The sequence below is a fragment of the Poecilia mexicana genome, unplaced genomic scaffold (genome assembly GCF_051168715.1).
Source record: "Poecilia mexicana isolate PSO_F unplaced genomic scaffold, ASM5116871v1 scaffold_23, whole genome shotgun sequence".
Lineage (NCBI taxonomy): Eukaryota > Metazoa > Chordata > Actinopteri > Cyprinodontiformes > Poeciliidae > Poecilia > Poecilia mexicana.
The window spans coordinates 1232962-1252348 of record NW_028263392.1 but is presented as its reverse complement, the minus strand read 5'-3'; the positions used below and the strand labels follow the sequence as shown (position 1 = coordinate 1252348).

The 19387-nt window shown below is 38.8% G+C and overlaps 2 protein-coding genes across 3 annotated transcripts in view; both read right to left on the bottom strand.

Moving 5' to 3' along the window:
• Positions 1-285: 285 nt before the first annotated feature.
• cbll1 (Cbl proto-oncogene-like 1, E3 ubiquitin protein ligase) lies at positions 286-7054 on the bottom strand. Of its 2 annotated transcripts, none has more exons than XM_015001660.2 (6): positions 6334-7054; positions 4406-4573; positions 3143-3249; positions 2974-3057; positions 2020-2093; positions 286-1872 (listed from the first exon to the last, which is right to left on the bottom strand). In XM_015001660.2, the coding sequence occupies exons 1-6, from the start codon at positions 6344-6346 to the stop codon at positions 885-887; spliced, it is 1434 nt and encodes a 477-aa protein (XP_014857146.1). In that variant the 5' UTR covers positions 6347-7054; the 3' UTR covers positions 286-884. The 2 variants fall into 2 exon arrangements, with proteins under 2 accessions (XP_014857146.1, XP_014857147.1); XM_015001661.2 differs by having other exon boundaries at positions 4406-4570.
• Positions 7055-8128: 1074 nt separating this feature from the next.
• scube1 (signal peptide, CUB domain, EGF-like 1) overlaps positions 8129-19387 on the bottom strand; it is a 103349-nt gene continuing 92090 nt past the window's right edge. The window contains exons 19-23 of the mRNA XM_015001662.2: positions 18827-18988; positions 18505-18702; positions 17016-17168; positions 16804-16883; positions 8129-16713 (exon numbers count right to left, since the gene is read on the bottom strand). Of these exons, the coding sequence (XP_014857148.1) occupies positions 16561-16713; positions 16804-16883; positions 17016-17168; positions 18505-18702; positions 18827-18988 (746 nt within the window). The 3' untranslated portion in view covers positions 8129-16560. The remainder of the gene's footprint in view (positions 16714-16803; positions 16884-17015; positions 17169-18504; positions 18703-18826; positions 18989-19387) is intronic.

Here is a 19387-nt window from a genome sequence, read left to right as displayed (position 1 = left end):
TTCACATAATATGGATCTTACTGACTCAGTAAAAGTTGATATTGAATGTATTGAGTTTTGGATTTTGGAATTTGTTCCAGCAAAATGAAACCTAATTTATTAAGTGTAAAATGTGAGTGTTGCTGGAAATGGAGTGAGCCAAGGTAGGACGGGGTTTGTGTATATATTTTTATGAATTTCTATCAGTTTATTAATCTGCATGGAGTGATTGCTACAAGTTCACAAATATCACATATTAGTCATGGAGTAATTGTGTTAAAATAGGGCTAGATTAAAAATAAAATCTCCAGTTTCATTTTTTTATTTCACTTTTTCTTAAAAAGAAATTACAAATGAAAATATTTTCTAAAACTTTCTGTTATTTCAATCATCCCTTCTATGAGTTGAGCTGTAAAACACGCTTATAAAACAACATGGCTGCCCTGGGTGTGGTGACATCATCCAACTATGAAAACTGAATGATTGAATTATGAAAAACAAAATCCAGATTTTCTTAAAATCAAATCTTCAAAAAAAGTTATCAATAAAATGAATTTATCACCCAGCACTATGTTTAAATATTAAACTAATGAACCTAATACAGGAGACGATTTCATTAAATTACCATCAAACAAACGGGAGAAAACATCCGCTGTTGAAAATTTATTGAATTGTTTTAACATCCGTTAATGTAGGTGACATCAGTCGACATATATACAGATTTTTAACACGTCATTAAAAAACTGAAATCCATCTTTTCTCAGGGTCTATAATCTGTTCAGTGTGGAGCTGAGCTCAGCGTGTGGAACAGATTCCTCCCGTCACCCAGAGCCTCACTAACATCACTCACACTAACTATGAAAATGAAATGACACTGACTGTTACCCTGGCAACCAGCCGGCAGCTTACTGGTAGTACGGCCTGTAGCGGCTCTGGTCTGGGTGGTGCGGCCCTGGCATCTGACCCTGGGGCGGGGGCCCCTGCATACGGGGTGGCGGCCCTCTTGGGGCGGGCCACATGCCGGGGCTCAGACCCCCCGGCTGGCTGAAGGGGGGGCTCAGGGTGCCCTGGTCCTCAGAGAACTGCTGCATGGAGGAGGGGTTATAGTGATGTGGTGGGGGGGCGTTAACAGGAGGGCCGCTGTGCTGCGGTGGAGGTCCTGGAGGAGGGTGGTTGATATAGGGGGGGATCTGGCCCATAATGTGCCCAGGTGGGGGGGTGATGGGTGGGGGAGCTGCTGACATGGGCGGTGGTGGGGCCTGGTTGTACACCATGTGTGGGGTCCCAGAAGCCTGGGCGGGATGCTGCATGGGGTGGCTGATGGGCGGAGGAGGAGGAGGAGGAGGGCCAAAGTTATGCTGCGGTGGCGCCATCATGTGGTGAGAGTGCGACACCACGGGCGGCTGACCGGGGTAGTCCCCGGGGTGGTGGTGGGGGGGCTGGCCGGGGCCGGGCCCTGCGGGGTGGGGATCCCGGGATGACGAGTCATCGTGGATGGGCACCGTGATGAGGTTGCTGTGTTTGCGGGTGGTTACCGTGGAGATGCGGAAGGTCTCGGGCCCCAGCGGGGACGGCGGTGGAGGGCCGTCATGGGGGCTGGGCGGCGGCGGCTGGCTGTAGGGCGGCAGCGGCGCCGGTAGGTGGACGTGGCTCTTGGGGATGTGGGGCGGCGGCACGCGGAAACGCTCCGGCACGTCGGGCGGCGGCAGATGGACGGGCTCCTGGCGAGACGACTTGGACGCCCTCATGTGACGGTGGTTGACGTGCGCCTGCAGGTCGCGCTGGGACAGGTAGGTGCGTTTACATCCCGACACGATGCTGCACATAAAGAGGGAGCCGCGCTGGCACTGCTCGATGCGCTGCACCTGCTCTGTACAGTTGTACATGTTAAGCCTGGGAACACACACACACACACACACACACACACACACACACACACACACACACACACACACACACACACACACACACACACAGCAGACATGAGCAACAGCACTCAGGCCAGGGACTCGACTCATCTGTCAGGAAACAGCGCCTCACCCTGGACACATCTTCTCTCCTTTCTTCTCGTGCAGCAGAGCACAGTCGTAGCAGAAGACATGTTTACAGGGAATCTGAGAAGTTAGAGAGGAGAGTCACAACTGACAACAACTCATTCATTTCAATCTATTCAAAAAGTATAACTATTATTATTAACCCCAGAGTGGTTGATTTTAAATGGTTTTTAATATTCAGACTCCTTATACCAAGTCTAACAATAAAAAGTTGACTGGACAATACGGCTGAAAACTTACTCCAGCGTTCCACATCAGTCAATGTTAATAATAATTAAATGTTTTTTTTTGGTTTTATATATTTGAAATACTGACAACCCTGACCATCCTCTTCATGAGACTATCTTCAATCAGAGGCTTCTTCAACTGCACTGTAGTACAGACTGCTGCAGGAGACGTTACCTGCCCACAGCTGTTACTATGTACAATGACTGAAGAATTTTGAATTCGATCACATTTAATTTCCCTTTGGGATCAATAAAGTCTTATCGAATTTGAATGATCTCTCATGGATGCCCTCATATGACTTGAGTATCCAGTTTTTACTCAGTTCTGTTTTTTATTTTCAAGCAGCTTTGAGGTACAGTGGTGAAACCTTAATCAACTGATGCCGCTCACCTTGCTAAGCTCATTGTGAGTTGTTGAGCAACTAAAACCTTTTCTCTACCTACACCCCCCCCGCAGTTCTGGATCGGAAATACCTTATCAATGCAACCGAGCTAGGGGCTGTTGTCGAGGCAACCGGAGCTAGCTTATTGCCTCCATGCAACTCCGAAATGTTGCAGTAAATTAGGGAAAAGGAGCCCAGGCCATTTACCCAGGCAGAAATGTGGGAACTGTATCATTTTGTGTAAATAACGAACATATGAATCTGACTTTTCAATAAAACGACTGAACCAAAATGACTTTCTGATCCCATTCTCATCTTTATATTGCATACCATCCGTCCGTACAGCTGAATGGGGAGACCACATTTGTCACAGAAGTGAATCGGAACTCCATCTCTTTCACCGATCAAGTTCAACTGTTGGCAAAGTAAAAATATGTTCAAATGAGCTTTAGTATCAAACAACAAGATCAATGCAATAACTGGTCTACAGGCAACGCACCTTATAGTCCCAAAAAAGTGGCTGTGGAAATCTCCTCTGACTCCCGAACACATCGCCAGCTTTAGTGCAACAGTCAAAGCGCTCCTCTTGCTTGAAGTTGAATTTATCTGGCAGATTTTAGAGAGACAGAATGAAGCAGAGATAACAGACTGAGAGCTTTAGAGTTGCAGACCAGGAGCAAAACTCCTCCATGGCAGACGTACAAATATTCACATGGAGTTGAACAACATTCAAAAATAATGACAGAAAAAGTTAATTCCTGAGACTAATAAATAAATAAATTTGTCTTGACATTACAATCATTGAAGTATCAGCTACATTCTGTATTTCAAAGAGGTACCAGGTTGTTCATGACTCTCCAACAAGCCATCCAATCAGATGGCCAGCAACTATAAAGGTCTCCACACAATAAAATGTTGTAATTTTGGTCCACATAATGTAAATCGGAATGGCAAGATAGATTTCACGAGCCAATTTTCAAAAATTCATATCAAAACAGAGAAGAAGTGAGCAAATTTAACGTAGCATCTCAGCCAAAAGATGGTGCCAACAAACCAATCTCCAAACTCTGTCCAGTTAAAGTCAATCTCACAGCTTTAATAATCAGATATTGTGATATTAGGATAAGTTTCAAAATATTATCCAGGAAGGGTTTCTACTCAGGTTTGCAAGCAAAACTTCCATCCTTTTCCAGACTGAAATTTCCAAAGGATGGAACGAAGAAAGGAATGTAGGAAGACAACATAAGACACTGAAATAGATTATAAAGTCTCTAAAATCAGATATCCCTCAATCATTCATATTTATGTTGGCATTGCAAATACAGAATTAAAATGTTGTATTTTTTCAGACTTCACCAGAATGTGCAGAAACCTTTATCACAAATAAAACCTTTTCCATTCACAATCATAACCTCAGGTCACTAATGGCATGTGGCTCACCAAAAGACGACTGGTTTAAGAAACAATTCAATAAAAACTACAGCTGCATTCATCTATGGTGACAACAACCAAACTGTGCAGATTATTTTTTGCACTTTTACAAAGTAAACTTCCCAATTCATTCAAATCTTGAACTTAAAGGCACAACAATTTGAAATCTTTTCATTCATCACTACTGAACCTATTAAACCACAACTAATAGCATTCTCAATAAGAAAAAGTTACAATTCTCGACCTGTGGTTTGTGTTAAAACTCAACGGTTTACAGGGCGCCCTGAGAGGCTGCAGAGTTGGCTTATTGCCTTGGGCCGGCTCTGCTTACCGTCCTCTCCAGGTTCGGGTTTACAGGGCCGGATGCCGGGTCTCTGGATGCGGGGCGGAGGTTTGCTCCTGAGTGGCGGCTTGGACAGCAGCTTAATGGGAATCCGTCTGCGAACGTCCAGGTCACTCAGACTCCCCGAGCCGTCGCCGCCTGGGAGGTCATTTTCTGCTGATGATGAAGGAAAGGAAGATGAACAGAAAGAAACAGAAAATTGTACAAAAAAAGATTCTGGGTATATGACTGTCAAACTATAAGATTAAAAAAAAAAAGGTTTTGGTTATACAAGATGAGGAGAAAAAGAAGAAAATAAGCAAATATCACAATTGATTGTCAAGGAAATATTTTTTTATATATTATTACTATGCCAATTTTTCTCATGTCATGCAGTCCTAGAAAAACCATCTTCATTCAAAATGCAACAGGCTTTCTGAAGGACAGCAGACAGGCATTCCTGACACCTGCTATCTTTTTCAGTAAACACTCAGAGCTAGCACTGCAGCTCACGCCAATGACAACACTCTTTGGTGTGGAAGTTGTTCCTGAGTGAAGATGAGTCAGCTTTTTTTCAGCTTAAGTGAGGTTTAATAATGATTTTAATTCATTTTAGTGTCTTGAGCACTAAAATGAATTAGTGCTGAATGTCTAAGAAGCTTCTAGAAAAGAAATTGTTAGATGTTCAAGTTTTTTAAATCCACAGTTAAAATGTCTTGTAATCACATTATCTTTGTTTAAAGAAAGAGAGAGAGAAATGTTTGGTACCTACAGTGATTTAACAGCGCTCCCACACATTATGTCAAATCAACTCTGTTGTAGTTGCAAAGAAATATTGGAATATTGGAATCCTTGAAGTATTTTTGAATTAAAATCAAATGCTTTTGTTATCTAACATAACAGTACATTTTAGTAAAAAAATAAAACACAGGGGTTTATTTTTAATTATTTTTTATACCTCTTTGCAATTATGTGCTACTTTGTGTTTGTTCTAATCTCAAATTAGTGTGAACTTTAAGATTTATGTGACCGTATAAAAATATTAAAGGTAGTTTGTTTATATATTACCACTGTAATAAAAGTGGACAATTACAACGGTAGTGTAAAAATATTAGAGTTATTATTATACAACTGTATCCGAATAGTAACACTCTATAAGTAAAATGTTACCAATATATTACCAATTTTAATTGAGACAATAATAATAATGGTTAAAATTAGAACAAACATGCAAGACCACTACAGTACAATTATTGTACAGTGGGTTAATACGCTTGATAGCTGTGTTAGGTCTGTCTTATTTATGTCAAAATTAATTTTAAAAGCACTTTCTCCTTGTTTTTAATCGGGCATCAATGTAACTTCTCCAGCCGCTTGGAACAACTACCGCGCAGATTACCAATTTATTTCTAACACCGACAGGTTCACATAGTGTTGGAAAATAACCACAGAAAACAGACAAATCGAAATGATTTTACTGTGTAATACAAATAACACGACTCGATAGAGCAGGGGACAAGTTAACTTAACGTAGAAGATTAGCCGCATCTGCTAACATTGGTCAGGTAGCATTAGCGGCCTAACGCTGTAGGAACCAATTTAACTCCAACTATCGTGTGAACATAACTCACCAATGTGAGGAGTGGTAATTAAACAAAGTGCTGTCTATTATAACAGAAAACTATATAGGCTGTCAGTCTGAACTCTAACTGTGCGTCAGTATAATGATGCACTTTGCATGACTCTGTCTCTAAGCATTTTTAGCTTCCTGTAACTATGCAACAGAGCACTAAGAGGCAACGATACGTCTCAGGAGAGTCATTTCTTAAATGGTGGTTTGTTTTAGCCCAAAAATGCACTACAGAGAAATAAAACGGTTAAAATAAAGACAAAAATGAAACTTTGTTAACAGCGGCTCGGGCTAGCAGTTTGCTTACCGCCTTGGTCCATGATCCAACGAGAGAACGCAATGCATTATGGGATATGGACGACACACGGAAAGGAAATGGAATGAAAGGAAGGACGAAAAATTTTTTTTTTATTATTCAGATGCAAAATATGTAACATTATTCGATAAATAACACTGCAGGTTTACGGAAATGCTTTTTAAAGAAATGTAGTACGGTGAATAAAACATACAAACTGAGACATAAATAAAACAATAAATAAAAAAAATATTCAAAACAAATAATAGTACGGGGAACAAAACAATATATAAAGACATCAACGATAAAGCTGCACTTCACCAAACAGAACCGTATTAGGGATATCCACACCTACATATTTTGACGAATTAATGGAAATACCATATGCTGCCACAAGATGGCAGTCATGCATAGAAAACCACCCGCAGTTCCGCAGGTTTGACGTAAACCGAGGTCATTTTGGAAAACCAAACAATGACCTGGGTGGCTTTTTAACCTCTTCAGCATATTGAAAATTAATAGTACAGCATCATCTCTTTTTTGGCTGATAATTGTAAAGCTGCCATAAACAGTTCATAATCACTAACTGAACTTTTATTGAAGAACAGAAAGCAAGAAGAGAAAGGAAATGATCTGTGTCTTGTCTTGCTTGTTAAACTGGGAGTTGTGTCCCCACACAGAGCTGCTTGAGTTGTGAACCAGCGTTTTTAGGAACTTTTGGTTGTGTAACATTTATTGGTTCAAGGGATGAATGCAGTCAACATTTTCCGGAGTCTTTTTCCTGGCATGAAACAAACAATCTGGATTTCAAAGAAGGGGAGACCTCAGCTGAGGAAGCAGGCTGAGTCTTTTTGGGTCAGAATATTTTCTACCTAGTTTTTAGTGGTGAAAATAAATTGCTATGAGAGTAAAATTCAGACAGAATAGAAATTTGCATACCAAATCAATTAACTGATCTGATCAAAAGGTGGAATGTTTGTCAAAGAGTATCTGTTGGATGCTCTATGAGAACAATATGAAACACAACTTTTCACAGGTTTCATTGTCAATTGTGGCCCGTTAAATACCCAGGAACTTTAGCTTTTAAATAAAAATGAATAAATAAATAAAATCTATGAAAGAATTTAACAGGCAGAGCTAAGAAATAAATTCCAGTGCATTATCTTGTTATAAAGAGAAACATTCTTGTGATTATCAGAAATATGTTCTTGTTTAAACAGGAAGGTAAAATGCTGGCACCCCAGATGTCAGAGAGTTGTCCAGAAGAAACGGAGTCAGAGGAAACAATTTTAAAAAAAAAGGTTGTAATCTGTCATCAGAATGTATTTTTACACTGTAAAAATACAAAATCTTACCAAGCATTTTAGTCTAATTTCTAGCTCAAATATCTTATTACACTTGAAAAAAGACAAAACTAACAAAAGTAACTTTTCAGCAAGACGTAGGGGCTTGTTTAGTATCAATAATTCTTGAATATTGATAAAACATACTAATTCCATTGGTTTTCACTGAACTTAGAAAAATGTCTTGTTTTAACTTGAAGGGTATTTCTTTTGCTATGTATATATCATTGAAACGAGAAAATTATTTGCGATAGCAAGATACGAAACTCATTTGTTTACATCAACAAAAAAATTGCATTGCATCTCATTGTAATGGTAAACAATCTATTTCCTATCTCTGGCAGTTTTATGTTTCCATATTAATCATCATAAATTTTCTTTGGTGACGTGGAAAAAAAAAAAACATACATATTTTCAGCTGTAGATGGAGTTCTGAAGATTTCACACAAAGTCACGACAACATCTTGGCTGTTTATTCTGCTACTGTTTATTGAACTTGTTCAGTACTGGAGTTTCACGGAGCAAACAACGGCCACAACACTGTGTTACAGTTTCTCTCTTTGGGTACAACCAACTAACACAAAGTTCAAATTATTCTTATACAAAAAGGGACTAAAGTAGACAGGGACTGCTTTTCTCTTTTCACAGAAACACCACTCTGTCAACACACACACTGCACATAGACTTCTACGACTCTCATCCATACAACATGCACACGCCCATCCAGGGTGGGATACATTCTCCAATTTATTGAGTTATTTTTGACATTTCTTGATCCTTTTTTTTCACCACTTTCCATGAAACAGTGCTCATCCTTACAACAGAAAGATGACTATCGGTTTGCGGCTGCTTTGTTAGCAAGACCTGGAGCAGGAACTTATGCCAAGCACTAACTGTCTCATTACATTTATAAGTTACATTACCTAACGGAGAAATTATCAGCCAGTGATAGAAAAATGACTTTGGATTTGGTGTATATATATGTTTTTTTCCCCCAAAATTCCATATTTTGGATTTCAAGCCAAAACTAAGACCAGAAAGTCCACACTCAGTTCCCATGTGGAACCATAGTTGTGGTTCTGAATGTTTCAGACGATTAACTTTAACAGTTTCCCATGACCACAAAGTGTTTTGCAAAGCCCAAGCTTTCAGATTAATTTCCTACCTTCCAGTCATCAGCTTTGCTTTAGTACGCTCTGTAACAACTGGCAGAGTCTTAAAAGTCCATCATTCCTTTTTGTGCGTGTGTGGGTTCTGAACTCAAATTCAGATCATCATTAATTAAAATGGGTTTTTTTTTGTGGACAAATGCAGGAATTCTGGTTGGGCGGTATGTGCCAAACAGTCAATCAAGGTATTTGGTTGTGAAACCTGGACTGAAACGAGCGGGTGGAGGCCAGGGCTTTGAGAAAGTAACCAGAGTAACAAGAGCAACAGAGCATACACACACTAGGTTGTTTATCTTCATTCCCCCCAAAATATTCACTACATTCGTTCCTTGTAGGGTTGGAACTCAGGGTGTAACAATACATTCAACTCACAAGACGTGACGCACGGTCAACGAGTCAAGTCTACGTTTGGCTTCCCTCCCAATGCCAAAAGAAAAAGTAGAATCCTGCTTTTTGTCATTTCACAAACAGAGCAAAACGTTGATAGTGTTTTATTAGATCTGTGTTTGGATTAGAACTGTCCTGTTGAGCTTTGATTAGTACAATAACTTCAGATTTTAAAGCATGGACAGTTAAATGCAATTCAAATTCCTTCAAAATTCATAATTTCTCTTCACTGAAGCTGTGAGTCACATGTTAACTCCAGCGCCTTTCCTACTCTGCTTCACAAAAACACTAAAGACATCTTATTTTTTGACTTAAAAAAAAGAGACAAAAATATTAAAAATAACATCACAAATTGTGTTTAATGGAGTCTGTAAGCAGTCTGAAGTAAGTTTTTTATTTTCCAACTGCAGATTTGAAGCTGCATTAACAATTTAAAATGACTAAGAGCCTCATTTAGCGCACATTTAGCACACTCTCTTCAAAACAATAATTAGGTTTATTTTACTTCTATTGATCTGTTCTGGCCATCATCTTCCTGCGCAGTTCTGCTCAGTTCTCATCTCCCACCAGGACTCTGCCTGGGATTTGTCCCATAGAGATGGATTTCTGTGACAGAATTTCAACCGGGCCAATCAGAGAACAGAAGAAGCTGTGAACAATGACATCGAATAAATTAAATCAATAAGCAAAACAGTTTGTTTTGTTATTGTACATTGTGATTTAAAACAAGCCAACATCTGCATTCTGTGCTCATGACTCAGGGACCTCGACATAAAAAAAAACCATCTTGTTTTGCTGTTTGTTTTTGTGGGGGATTTTATTCCCCCTTTAAAATAAATTAAAACAAACCTAACATTTGGCTTCTTTCTTTTTCCTGTTTTTACCAAGCATACAGCAAACCACAGCCCATGGTATGTGCCCAGCAGTGATGCTAGTATTGTTACACCCCTGATACGTTTGTCTTCCAGTCCTATTAAATACAAGCCACAATTGTTTCCGGAAGCTCCGACTCAAAGGTCCATGCAAAGGACTGGGACTGGGAAGGCTATTTGATCTTTGGCGATTACTGCGTGACTCTTAATATTACCGCGTGGGAGAGGCAAGAACCACGAGGCATTTCCACTCAGTTTGCCATGTTTACAGATGGGACAGTGTGAGTATGGTTGAATTTAGTGAGGAAATAAACCTCTGGACTTCAGCTGGAAAAACAAGCAAATCTGTTGGGACCAAAATATGATAAAATGATGATAAAATATGACATATAAAAACTCCTCTGGCCTAGTTGCATAGGTGTGAACATTTTTAAGCCAGCACTTTGCTAAAGCACCTCATCATCCAATTCCTCAGCCGACATAAAAGATGAAGAAATGTGAGGAACCTGAAGTAAAGTTATCTGATTTTTGCCAATTTTCCAGTCAGTTTGTCGAAAAGGATAAAAATGTAAAATTACATCCACACAGTATTATTTACTTTGGAGATAAAAGGTAATTATCAGCTTGCAATTTTCTGCTAATTTTTTTCTTGTTTGCAAAACTATTTCAGTCAATAGACCAGATTTCATTGATTCATTACAGCGAGTCATTCAGGCTGTGAAACAGCAAAGTCTCCTCATTTGTGGTCCTCAGGATGATTTAGTGACGCCCTGGACCAGAATCCAAGAATGCTGTGAGTTTAGTTTGCCAGCCCAGGTGGTTGATGCAGATACATGGTTAGGAAAATGTTAGGTGCCAATTTACACCAACACGAGGCCTTTCAAAAAATATACAGACATATTAAAGTCTTTAGAAAAGAGCAAGATTCAACTCAAAGAATGACTTTTTCATCAACCAGGTGTTTTGTTTTAATTCAGTTTGACGGGATATGGGACTTTAAACATCCAGTGGCTTTAATCAAAAAGTAGACCTGGGAGCACCGAGCCATATCTATATGTATTCTGTTGTTGTTGCTGAAAATACACACATGCACGCACATACGTAAACACTAACAAAATTAGACAAAGATAATCAACCTGAACATTTTGGGATATTGTATACCGTTATTGTTTTTTGACCAGGCAAATTCTGTGAAACCGTTTTTGCAGATATACAATAATTTACAGATTCCTTTTCTGGCTAAGTCAGACAGCTTTGTTTGATTCATCCAAATATTAAAATGTTTAGCTTATCGTTGAGCTCAGGTAAAATGAAGCAAAACCTTTTTTTTTTTTTAACACTTTTAATAAAAAATAAAAATAACCTTGAAAATTTTTGTGGCCCCTTAGTACTTTCAATTTGACACATTTGGCCACAATGTCAACAGGTTTGGACACAACCGGTGTACAGATTTCTACAGCCATTTTCTTTTAAAACATATTTTTCTTTCAACAGATTTGTTTGGATTATAAAGTGTAAACTTGGATATTTGAGTTATTTTTTCTTCTGAATATCCCTGCCTGGTATTTTATCTGTTAAAATGAGCCACAGATAGAACAAAACTGGTCATTGCTACCAACACAAACTGTAATGATGGAAAAAGAGTGACATATCCAATGACAGGACAGTGTTTCTGTATATTTAGCTTACTAAATGGGAAAGAGACATTTTCCATACTATCCATACAGTCATGGGAAAAACCTAAGTACACATTTGATGTTTCTGAAGTATTTCAAAGGGAAGCAACTTTCAGCCATTGCCAATCAAAAACACTTAACTGACCAACAGTAAGTACATCAACTTCTATTAACAGAGGAGCTTTGGCAGATAGATAGCCTGGAGCGTACAGTCTGTGTTTACATGGAGCCATGATGGAAAGGCATCAGAATAACTTTAGGGAAGCCACCGCCACCACTTGTAAATCAAAGGAGGACTGTAAGGGAAAGCAAGGACCGTCATTCAGCCGTGAGAAGGATTACTCACAAGTGGAAAACATTTAGAAGCGTTTTCAATCTTCCTAGGGACTCAAGGGTCTCAGTTAGCAAATGAAATGTTACGGTCCATGGAGACACAACTGGACCACAGGATCTTTCCATGTTTTAGTCACAGAGTTGACAATAAACTCCTCTTACCCCAAACTATCGTAGAGTTCAATGCAAAATCATCTGTCTGATAGTTAGGCTAGACTAAGCTAAGATAGACTAAGCTAATCAGACAGACAAGATGAGTTTAGCTGTGTGACCACATGGATCTGTTTTTATGGGAGACCAGATAACAAATACCCAGAGTGGAAAAATAAAAAAATGTCGGTTTCATGTTTCAGTGTGTACATATGAGCTGTGTCTCATTTGATACGATGACGACGTAGCTCTATCTCTCTATGTATCCCGAATGCACCTTTCTTTCACAAATAAAAACTTTCACCAATAAACATGGTGCCGTTCGGTGTTGTTTGGTGTTCTTTGCATTGTTCTGTGACATTGTTACATCACCACCCACTGGCCCGGCAGAGGTACTATAGCGTCTTCTGTTGTGCTGGATCCGACCGTGTGGGCGAGCATTTTTTTCCTCAATTGTTTATGAAAATTGACCATGTTTGTAGTGACACAATTCCCCCCACAATGGTACGACAGATTGATTAAACAATACCAAGACGACATCTAATCACGATTGCAACTAATGGTGTTTCAACAAGTATTTAGTTTTTCCTACAAATGTATAGTCTGTGGCTGAGTGGAAGCTGTGTTAGCTAGCAAGTATTCAGGTGCTAAAGACGAGGGAGCTAGCATAACAAGAAACACAGCTATCGTACTTATCACCACCATATGTGGTACACTTGAAAACAACACAAAAAAGCTAACACACAAAAAAAAATTACTGTTTTTTTCTCCCCAACATGTCAAAGTAGAAAATTCAAGTGCAATTAATGTTCCAAATATTAGTTAAATCACATACATTTCTCTCTAAAGTAACACTTTGTCGCTTCTAGGTAGTTTATCTCTTGTTATATTTTTTTTTTCATAAAAAGAAAAACAAATCTGTGTTATCTGTTCATGTGCTAAGATGGATGAAGCACAGGCTAAGGTGGAATTGTTGGGATGTAATTAATTCGTCACATTTAAGTACTTTAAGCGCATATATCTGCTCATCAGCCCAGCAAAGTAATGAATGCTGTAGGAATACACCTGTGCACTCTCTTTGTGGGTCAGTTCATAATGGCACATCATGACTATGACTGGATATGTCCGTGCATTGCTCAGACATATCCCAATGTTCGGTAGCAACATGACAACATAACAGAAGACAGAGCAAAGCATTGCTAATACTAAACGAACGTGGAGGAATTGGGAGGTAGAGGGGAAAAATGTAAGAAAATAAAGATTAATGGACACAGTAGCAGCTGATATTGGCTAGCTAATACAAGCCTGTCATTATTACTATTAATCCAGTATTAATATTATTCTATTAGAACCACTCTATAATAAAACAGACTGTATAATGAAATTACATTTTTCAAAGAGACTGTGACAATGCTTAAAGGGATAGCTTGGATCTTTTTGAAGGTATTGCAAATATTATTATTCTTATCCATGATAGTTACAGTAATAAGAATATGTCATATTGCAGTGAGTTTGAAAAAAAGGGAATTAAGTAAGACTAATAGCCAGCCAGATGGAGCCCATGTTTAAGCTGTTTAAAAATATTCATATCTCATTGAGTGCAACGCCATATTGGTGGAGATTAACCTTTCACACTTTCTTTGTTAGGTCTAACAATCTATGTAACTGGAGTTACATAAAATCAGACTGCATCAATCCACCAAATCAGCTGATCAAAACTACAACACCTGGAAGAGTACAGGACTGAACTGTTTCAGCACCGACGTGAGATCTAAAATGTTTAAATTTGTTTTGGAGAAAATCCATTGAGAAATGGAGAAAAATGTAAAGAATTTTAAACGCAAGATTTAAAGGGATCTGCAAATTCACTCTGTAATATCCAAATAATACAGACACAATTTGATGCTAAGCACAACTACGACACAGTAGGTAATAACCACTTATCCATGATTACCTTTTAGCTCAGCTAGTTAGACTTGGGCCCCTCTCCCAGGAGTAAATGGATGTAGAACAGACGGATAAATAGCAGCTGATGAAGCAAACTAATACAGCATCAGTCCGAAACAACTTACTTAAACTTTAGAGTACTTGGATAGAAGTAGTCTGGCTGAACAGCAACAAACCAGACAATAAAAAGAGCAATGGCCTTTTTGGAAATGTAGACTTTTAGTATTGGCTTCTGTAATGTTTAAATGAATAGTTTCAATTTGAGCTGTTGCTTCACAAGTGTTCCAGAACAGAAAGTCTTCTAGAAAAGAGAGAATTCACAAAGAAACTCAATCTCCATTACTTGCCGTGATTTATATAGACTAACTGGATTCACAAAGCAGTTTGTACTAAATACATGAAACTGACTGAAGAAATGATCCTTTTTTATCTTATCAGCAGGCAATTGTCATCTCTCAAGCCTCAAGTACAACGGATGCAGAAGGGATCAAAGGGGAAAGTTGACTATTTTATCATTTCAATTAAAGGAGAACTCTGGGTTGTGACCTGACAAGACATAACTTTAGCAACATTTGACTGAAGGAACAATGTCACAGTGGTGTTTTTCACATCAAGATGTTATAGGAAAAAAAAGAATTATGCATTCCTTTAATTGATTCATTTGATGATGGTAATATTTTATATGTAATCCATGCAAATATACTACAAATGTATTGCAACTATAAATGTGAGAATAAGAAAGAAAGGCATGTGCGTAAATATGACTTGCGAGTTTCTACCTTAATAAAAATAAAAAGAGCAGATATTTCAGTATTCAATTGTACCAAACAGTTTGCTCTGGTTGCAAATTAGAGAAATATATGTAAATATGAGCAGGTTTTGCCTTAAATGCATGCATAATGACTGAACTAAATGTGTGTAAGCTGCTTCAGTGCAGGGAGATGATCAGCACCTCCCTGACGCTGATCAAACAGATCTGATTTTGCAGAATTAAAGGGAGACACGTATTCTTTCTTGCAAGCATTTAGCATTTGTAAATGTTTTTCTTTCGTTTTCCACCAACTCATTGCAATCTGACATCTGTCTACTCCAGGAAAGCCGTTACTTTTCTCACAGAATGTCATTTCAAAAATCCAAGCTATCCCTTCTCAGTGACTTCACAACTGCACATCCTTTCAATGCGACATCTTTAGCCATGAGCCAAAGCCAAAGAACACCTTCCATAGCATAAACACTGGATATGGAAGAAATAGCTAGCATGACTGCAATGGATGAAACTATCATTATTTGCAGAAACCTAAAAGTGGTCATAAAAACATATTTATGATCCAAACTATGCTACAGGTTATATTTTACACATTTGGGACCATTGATTCTTTTGCTTGCACTTCAGAATTATGTGCTTCTCTGTGTTAGATTTTTACATAAAATCCTGACATACTAAAATGAAGGGCAGGGAATGTGAATACTGTTTCAAAGAACTGCCTTTAGTAAAATCTTTTTTTCCCCCTAAAATAAACCAATGTGGATGAGACATGGCAGTTTGAAATGATGAAGTATAATATAATAGTTATACTTTATATAGTAAAGTAGGTGTTGTAAATCAACACCTACTTTACAAAATTCTTGGCCACCAATTTCCTTTTGTCTCCAGTTTATGTAGGCTAGTATATGGAGTAAATTGCTGTAAGGGTTGTTTCTATTGGACAATCATTTTTAGCTAGTTAGCTAGCAAGCTAGCTAAACTAACTAGCCAGCAAACTAGCTAACAAGCTAGCTTGATCACACTATCAGCTCAAAATAAGTGTATAAATTAATCAACAGTTTATGTTTATCAGCATTTGTGGAATAAAGATACTTTTAGACATAGTAAAATGATCTTACTAAGATCAGCTATTGAGTACACTATCGCAACATTTAGCATCATTAACACTGTGCTTTCCATCTGTAGGGCATTAATTAAAACTATAGATGTTTTTACATTGGTGTATTCAGGGTTATAACTCTTTTTGCTGAAATATAAGGAACAAATATATTACAAAATTAAATACTAATGCAAATTTCTACAACACAATAATTACTGGCCTCCAAAAACCTATACTTGTCAAACTTTGGATGTTTAAGTGTACAGTTACTATCAAGGGTGGGGTTTACAGTTCTGTATTCAAGACATTGAAAGGCATCATGTGACAACAGAGATTGAGGACAGGTACAGAAAATTTGGATTTTTCACCACAAATTGGGCGAAATCTTGAATGCGGGCAGAAGATGATCAGGGATTCAGTGTTACATGTAGGTCGGAAGGTCTGGAATGATGCAGGATCACAAGGGTCTAACAAGAAAGTGCAAGAAGATTTTCAGTCTAGCTGTATGGTCGCAGGAACCTGGTCACTTTGGACCGCAGCAGCTTGATGAAGGAGCGAGGGAACATCTCTTTGGACTCTGCACTCGTGTACTTAAAGTAATTCTGGGGGTGGGCGAGTACGTCAAACAGGGCTTTTATTAACTTCTTGTCCTGTCAAACAAAAGAGGCATAAACCATAAAAACTGCTGCACATAGAAGGTTAGACAATACAGGGAGAGCTTTGCATCATCGTTTCAATACCTTGAGTATTTCCTGGTGGTTCTCAGATGCATAAAGTCTACCATCTCGCACTATGTCTTCTATCAGCTGCTGGTAGTCCTCTGCAACATGAAAGAATCAAAGTGAAACAAGTCAAATAGAGGCTTTACCTGATGAGTTGAAGTAGAAAGAAAACCAAATGATCTTTCACTGGGGTGTTAAAGCCAACAATGTTAAAGTGGCTGCAAACTCACCGTCATAGGTGACATATGGAACTTGGAAGCCTTTGCCACTGTTCCCCTCATTTGACTTAAACTGGATCCAAAGTCTGCGAGAGCGAGAGGTAAAGGCTATGGGTCGCTCATACGTCTGACACGTCTCGTAGGTTGTGATGGAAGTGGGCACAGCTGGAGGAACAGCACAGAAACATTTAAGTATGGGCTTGTGTCACAGTAGCCTTTTAACAAAACACCTCAAGCTGGGATATAGATTTTTTTTCCCCAGTATCTGTGTTTTCTGAAAAGGACCAAGAGGGTATCTGTAGTTGAAGTGCCTCCTAGATGCCAACCAAGGCGGTTACAACCCAGGGTTGCTTGGCAAAGTTCACATTGTGCAACTTCAAAAGTCCTTTAGGACTTCAACGTGACCCAGACTGTATGATCTGTTATCACAACAGAATCGTATCAAAAAGGTCCAACATAAAGTCAGTACACCAACAGATGGACATTGGCTAGCCTACAGAGTAAAGGGATAAGTTAAAACATGCATGTGTTGTTAAACACAACTATCCTCAACCCAAAAACCACATACCGGAAAATAAATGCAGTTTTTCTTTTGTTTGGTCCTTGTGAGGTAAGATATCTAAATAGGAAAATATTTGAGTCTTTTAACTTGCAGGAAACTGATTCAAGTGAATCATTTGAGTTTGATGTGGTCCCAGCTGAGTCCATCTATCCAGTTTATGTCCAGCTTGAGGACTCATATGATCTGAGTTAGGGAACTTGATCTTGTGATTCCTAATTCAGTATGACAACCAGGCATATCAGCATCTTATGGATGTTATTATGAGTGTTATTTTCCATGCTATTAGGGTAATCATACACTGGACACTGAAAAGAGTGAGAAGATGATGAAGAAAAGGAGACAGCTGTGGAAGCGCTCATAGCTAGGCAGAAGAGCTGAGCTACTAACTGTCACTACTTGATGTTAGTCATAGGCTGCCTTCAGTTAGACTAAATCTGCAATAGGTGTGCTGATTTCACCACAGACCACTAATTTAAACTCACAACCAGAGATTTTCTTATGATTCTTTCATGACGAAACATTGTCAAAGTCGGTCAGTAATCACATAGTGTGAACTCAACTCTTTGTAAGTGTGCTTTGGCTTTCCAGTTCGAAGATGGACTGTGCCACCAGATGGTATTTTCCAGCATTGGAGACACAAAAACGAGCAACACAACAAAACATTGGACAGGTTGTGCTGGAGTGTGCCAAGACAGGTTCACTGAACTTTAGCCAAGGAAAGTCAAGGTGATGCAAGTAAGTTGGACATTTATTGATGAGGCATCCCATGCTACATGCAGTGCCATGCCTCATTTGGTTCTGCAATGCTGGTTTGATTTTTGAATGCTTGCATGTGTGCAGGGCATCGCCTTCTGATGAAACTGTTTTGTTTCATTAGAATGAGTTTGTAAAGATGTGAATCAACTTTTTATTGCATTCTTGAACTGTTTCTCTATTTACCACTCTTTCTCATGACCAGCACGTCTCCACACTCATCTTCAATGGGAAGGAAGATCTCTGGCACCACTATGAGGATTCGTCTTTTGTGCGGTGGGATTATGGTCCAGACACAGTCCACATTTGATGGGTAATCTCCAGGGTAGTTGGGAGACTCGATGTAGCCGGTATAATCTCCCAGTTCCCCTCCGCACATCTGGTCTGAGGGGAGATTTATTCAAAACAACTTTGAAGTAATACTTATTCTAGTACTGTGATGTAAAGAACAAAACACCTAGACTGAACAATATTTAAAACATAAGTCTTAGATAAAACATAACATTACTTTTGCAGTGAGACACATTGGTGGCACCGTCAAAGTCGGTCGTGGTGTTCCCAGGACAGTTGATGCAGTAGTTCTGGCCAAACTCGGACTGGTATGTCCCCGCTGGGCAGCGGATGCAACGGTGGGTACTGGAGTTGTAATAATGTCCAGGAGCGCAGTGTACTGAAAAAGCAATGACAGTCAGATACATAAGCATCAGCATACATAGATCTGTTAATTCCCATTCTTTACGTTCCAACAACATTTTTCTTTTGCATGTTCCACACTGCTGAACTGAAAAAGGAAAGCAAGCTTTCAGTGTGATGGCTCCTTCAGCCTGGAATCAAGATGTCAGAATTGATTTCACTGGATTTATTTCGAGCGATTCTTAAAAACAGGCAACGAGAATCTTTTAAACAGTGTCACTGTTTTTAAATTGTTTTATTCTGTTTTATATTTGTGTATATGTAATAATTCAATTTTGTTTTGTAACCAGGTTGCTGTGTACTGCAGACTTCTGCCCAGGTCCCCCTTGAAAATGAGATCTAGATCTCAATGGGGTTTACCTGGTTAAATAAAGGA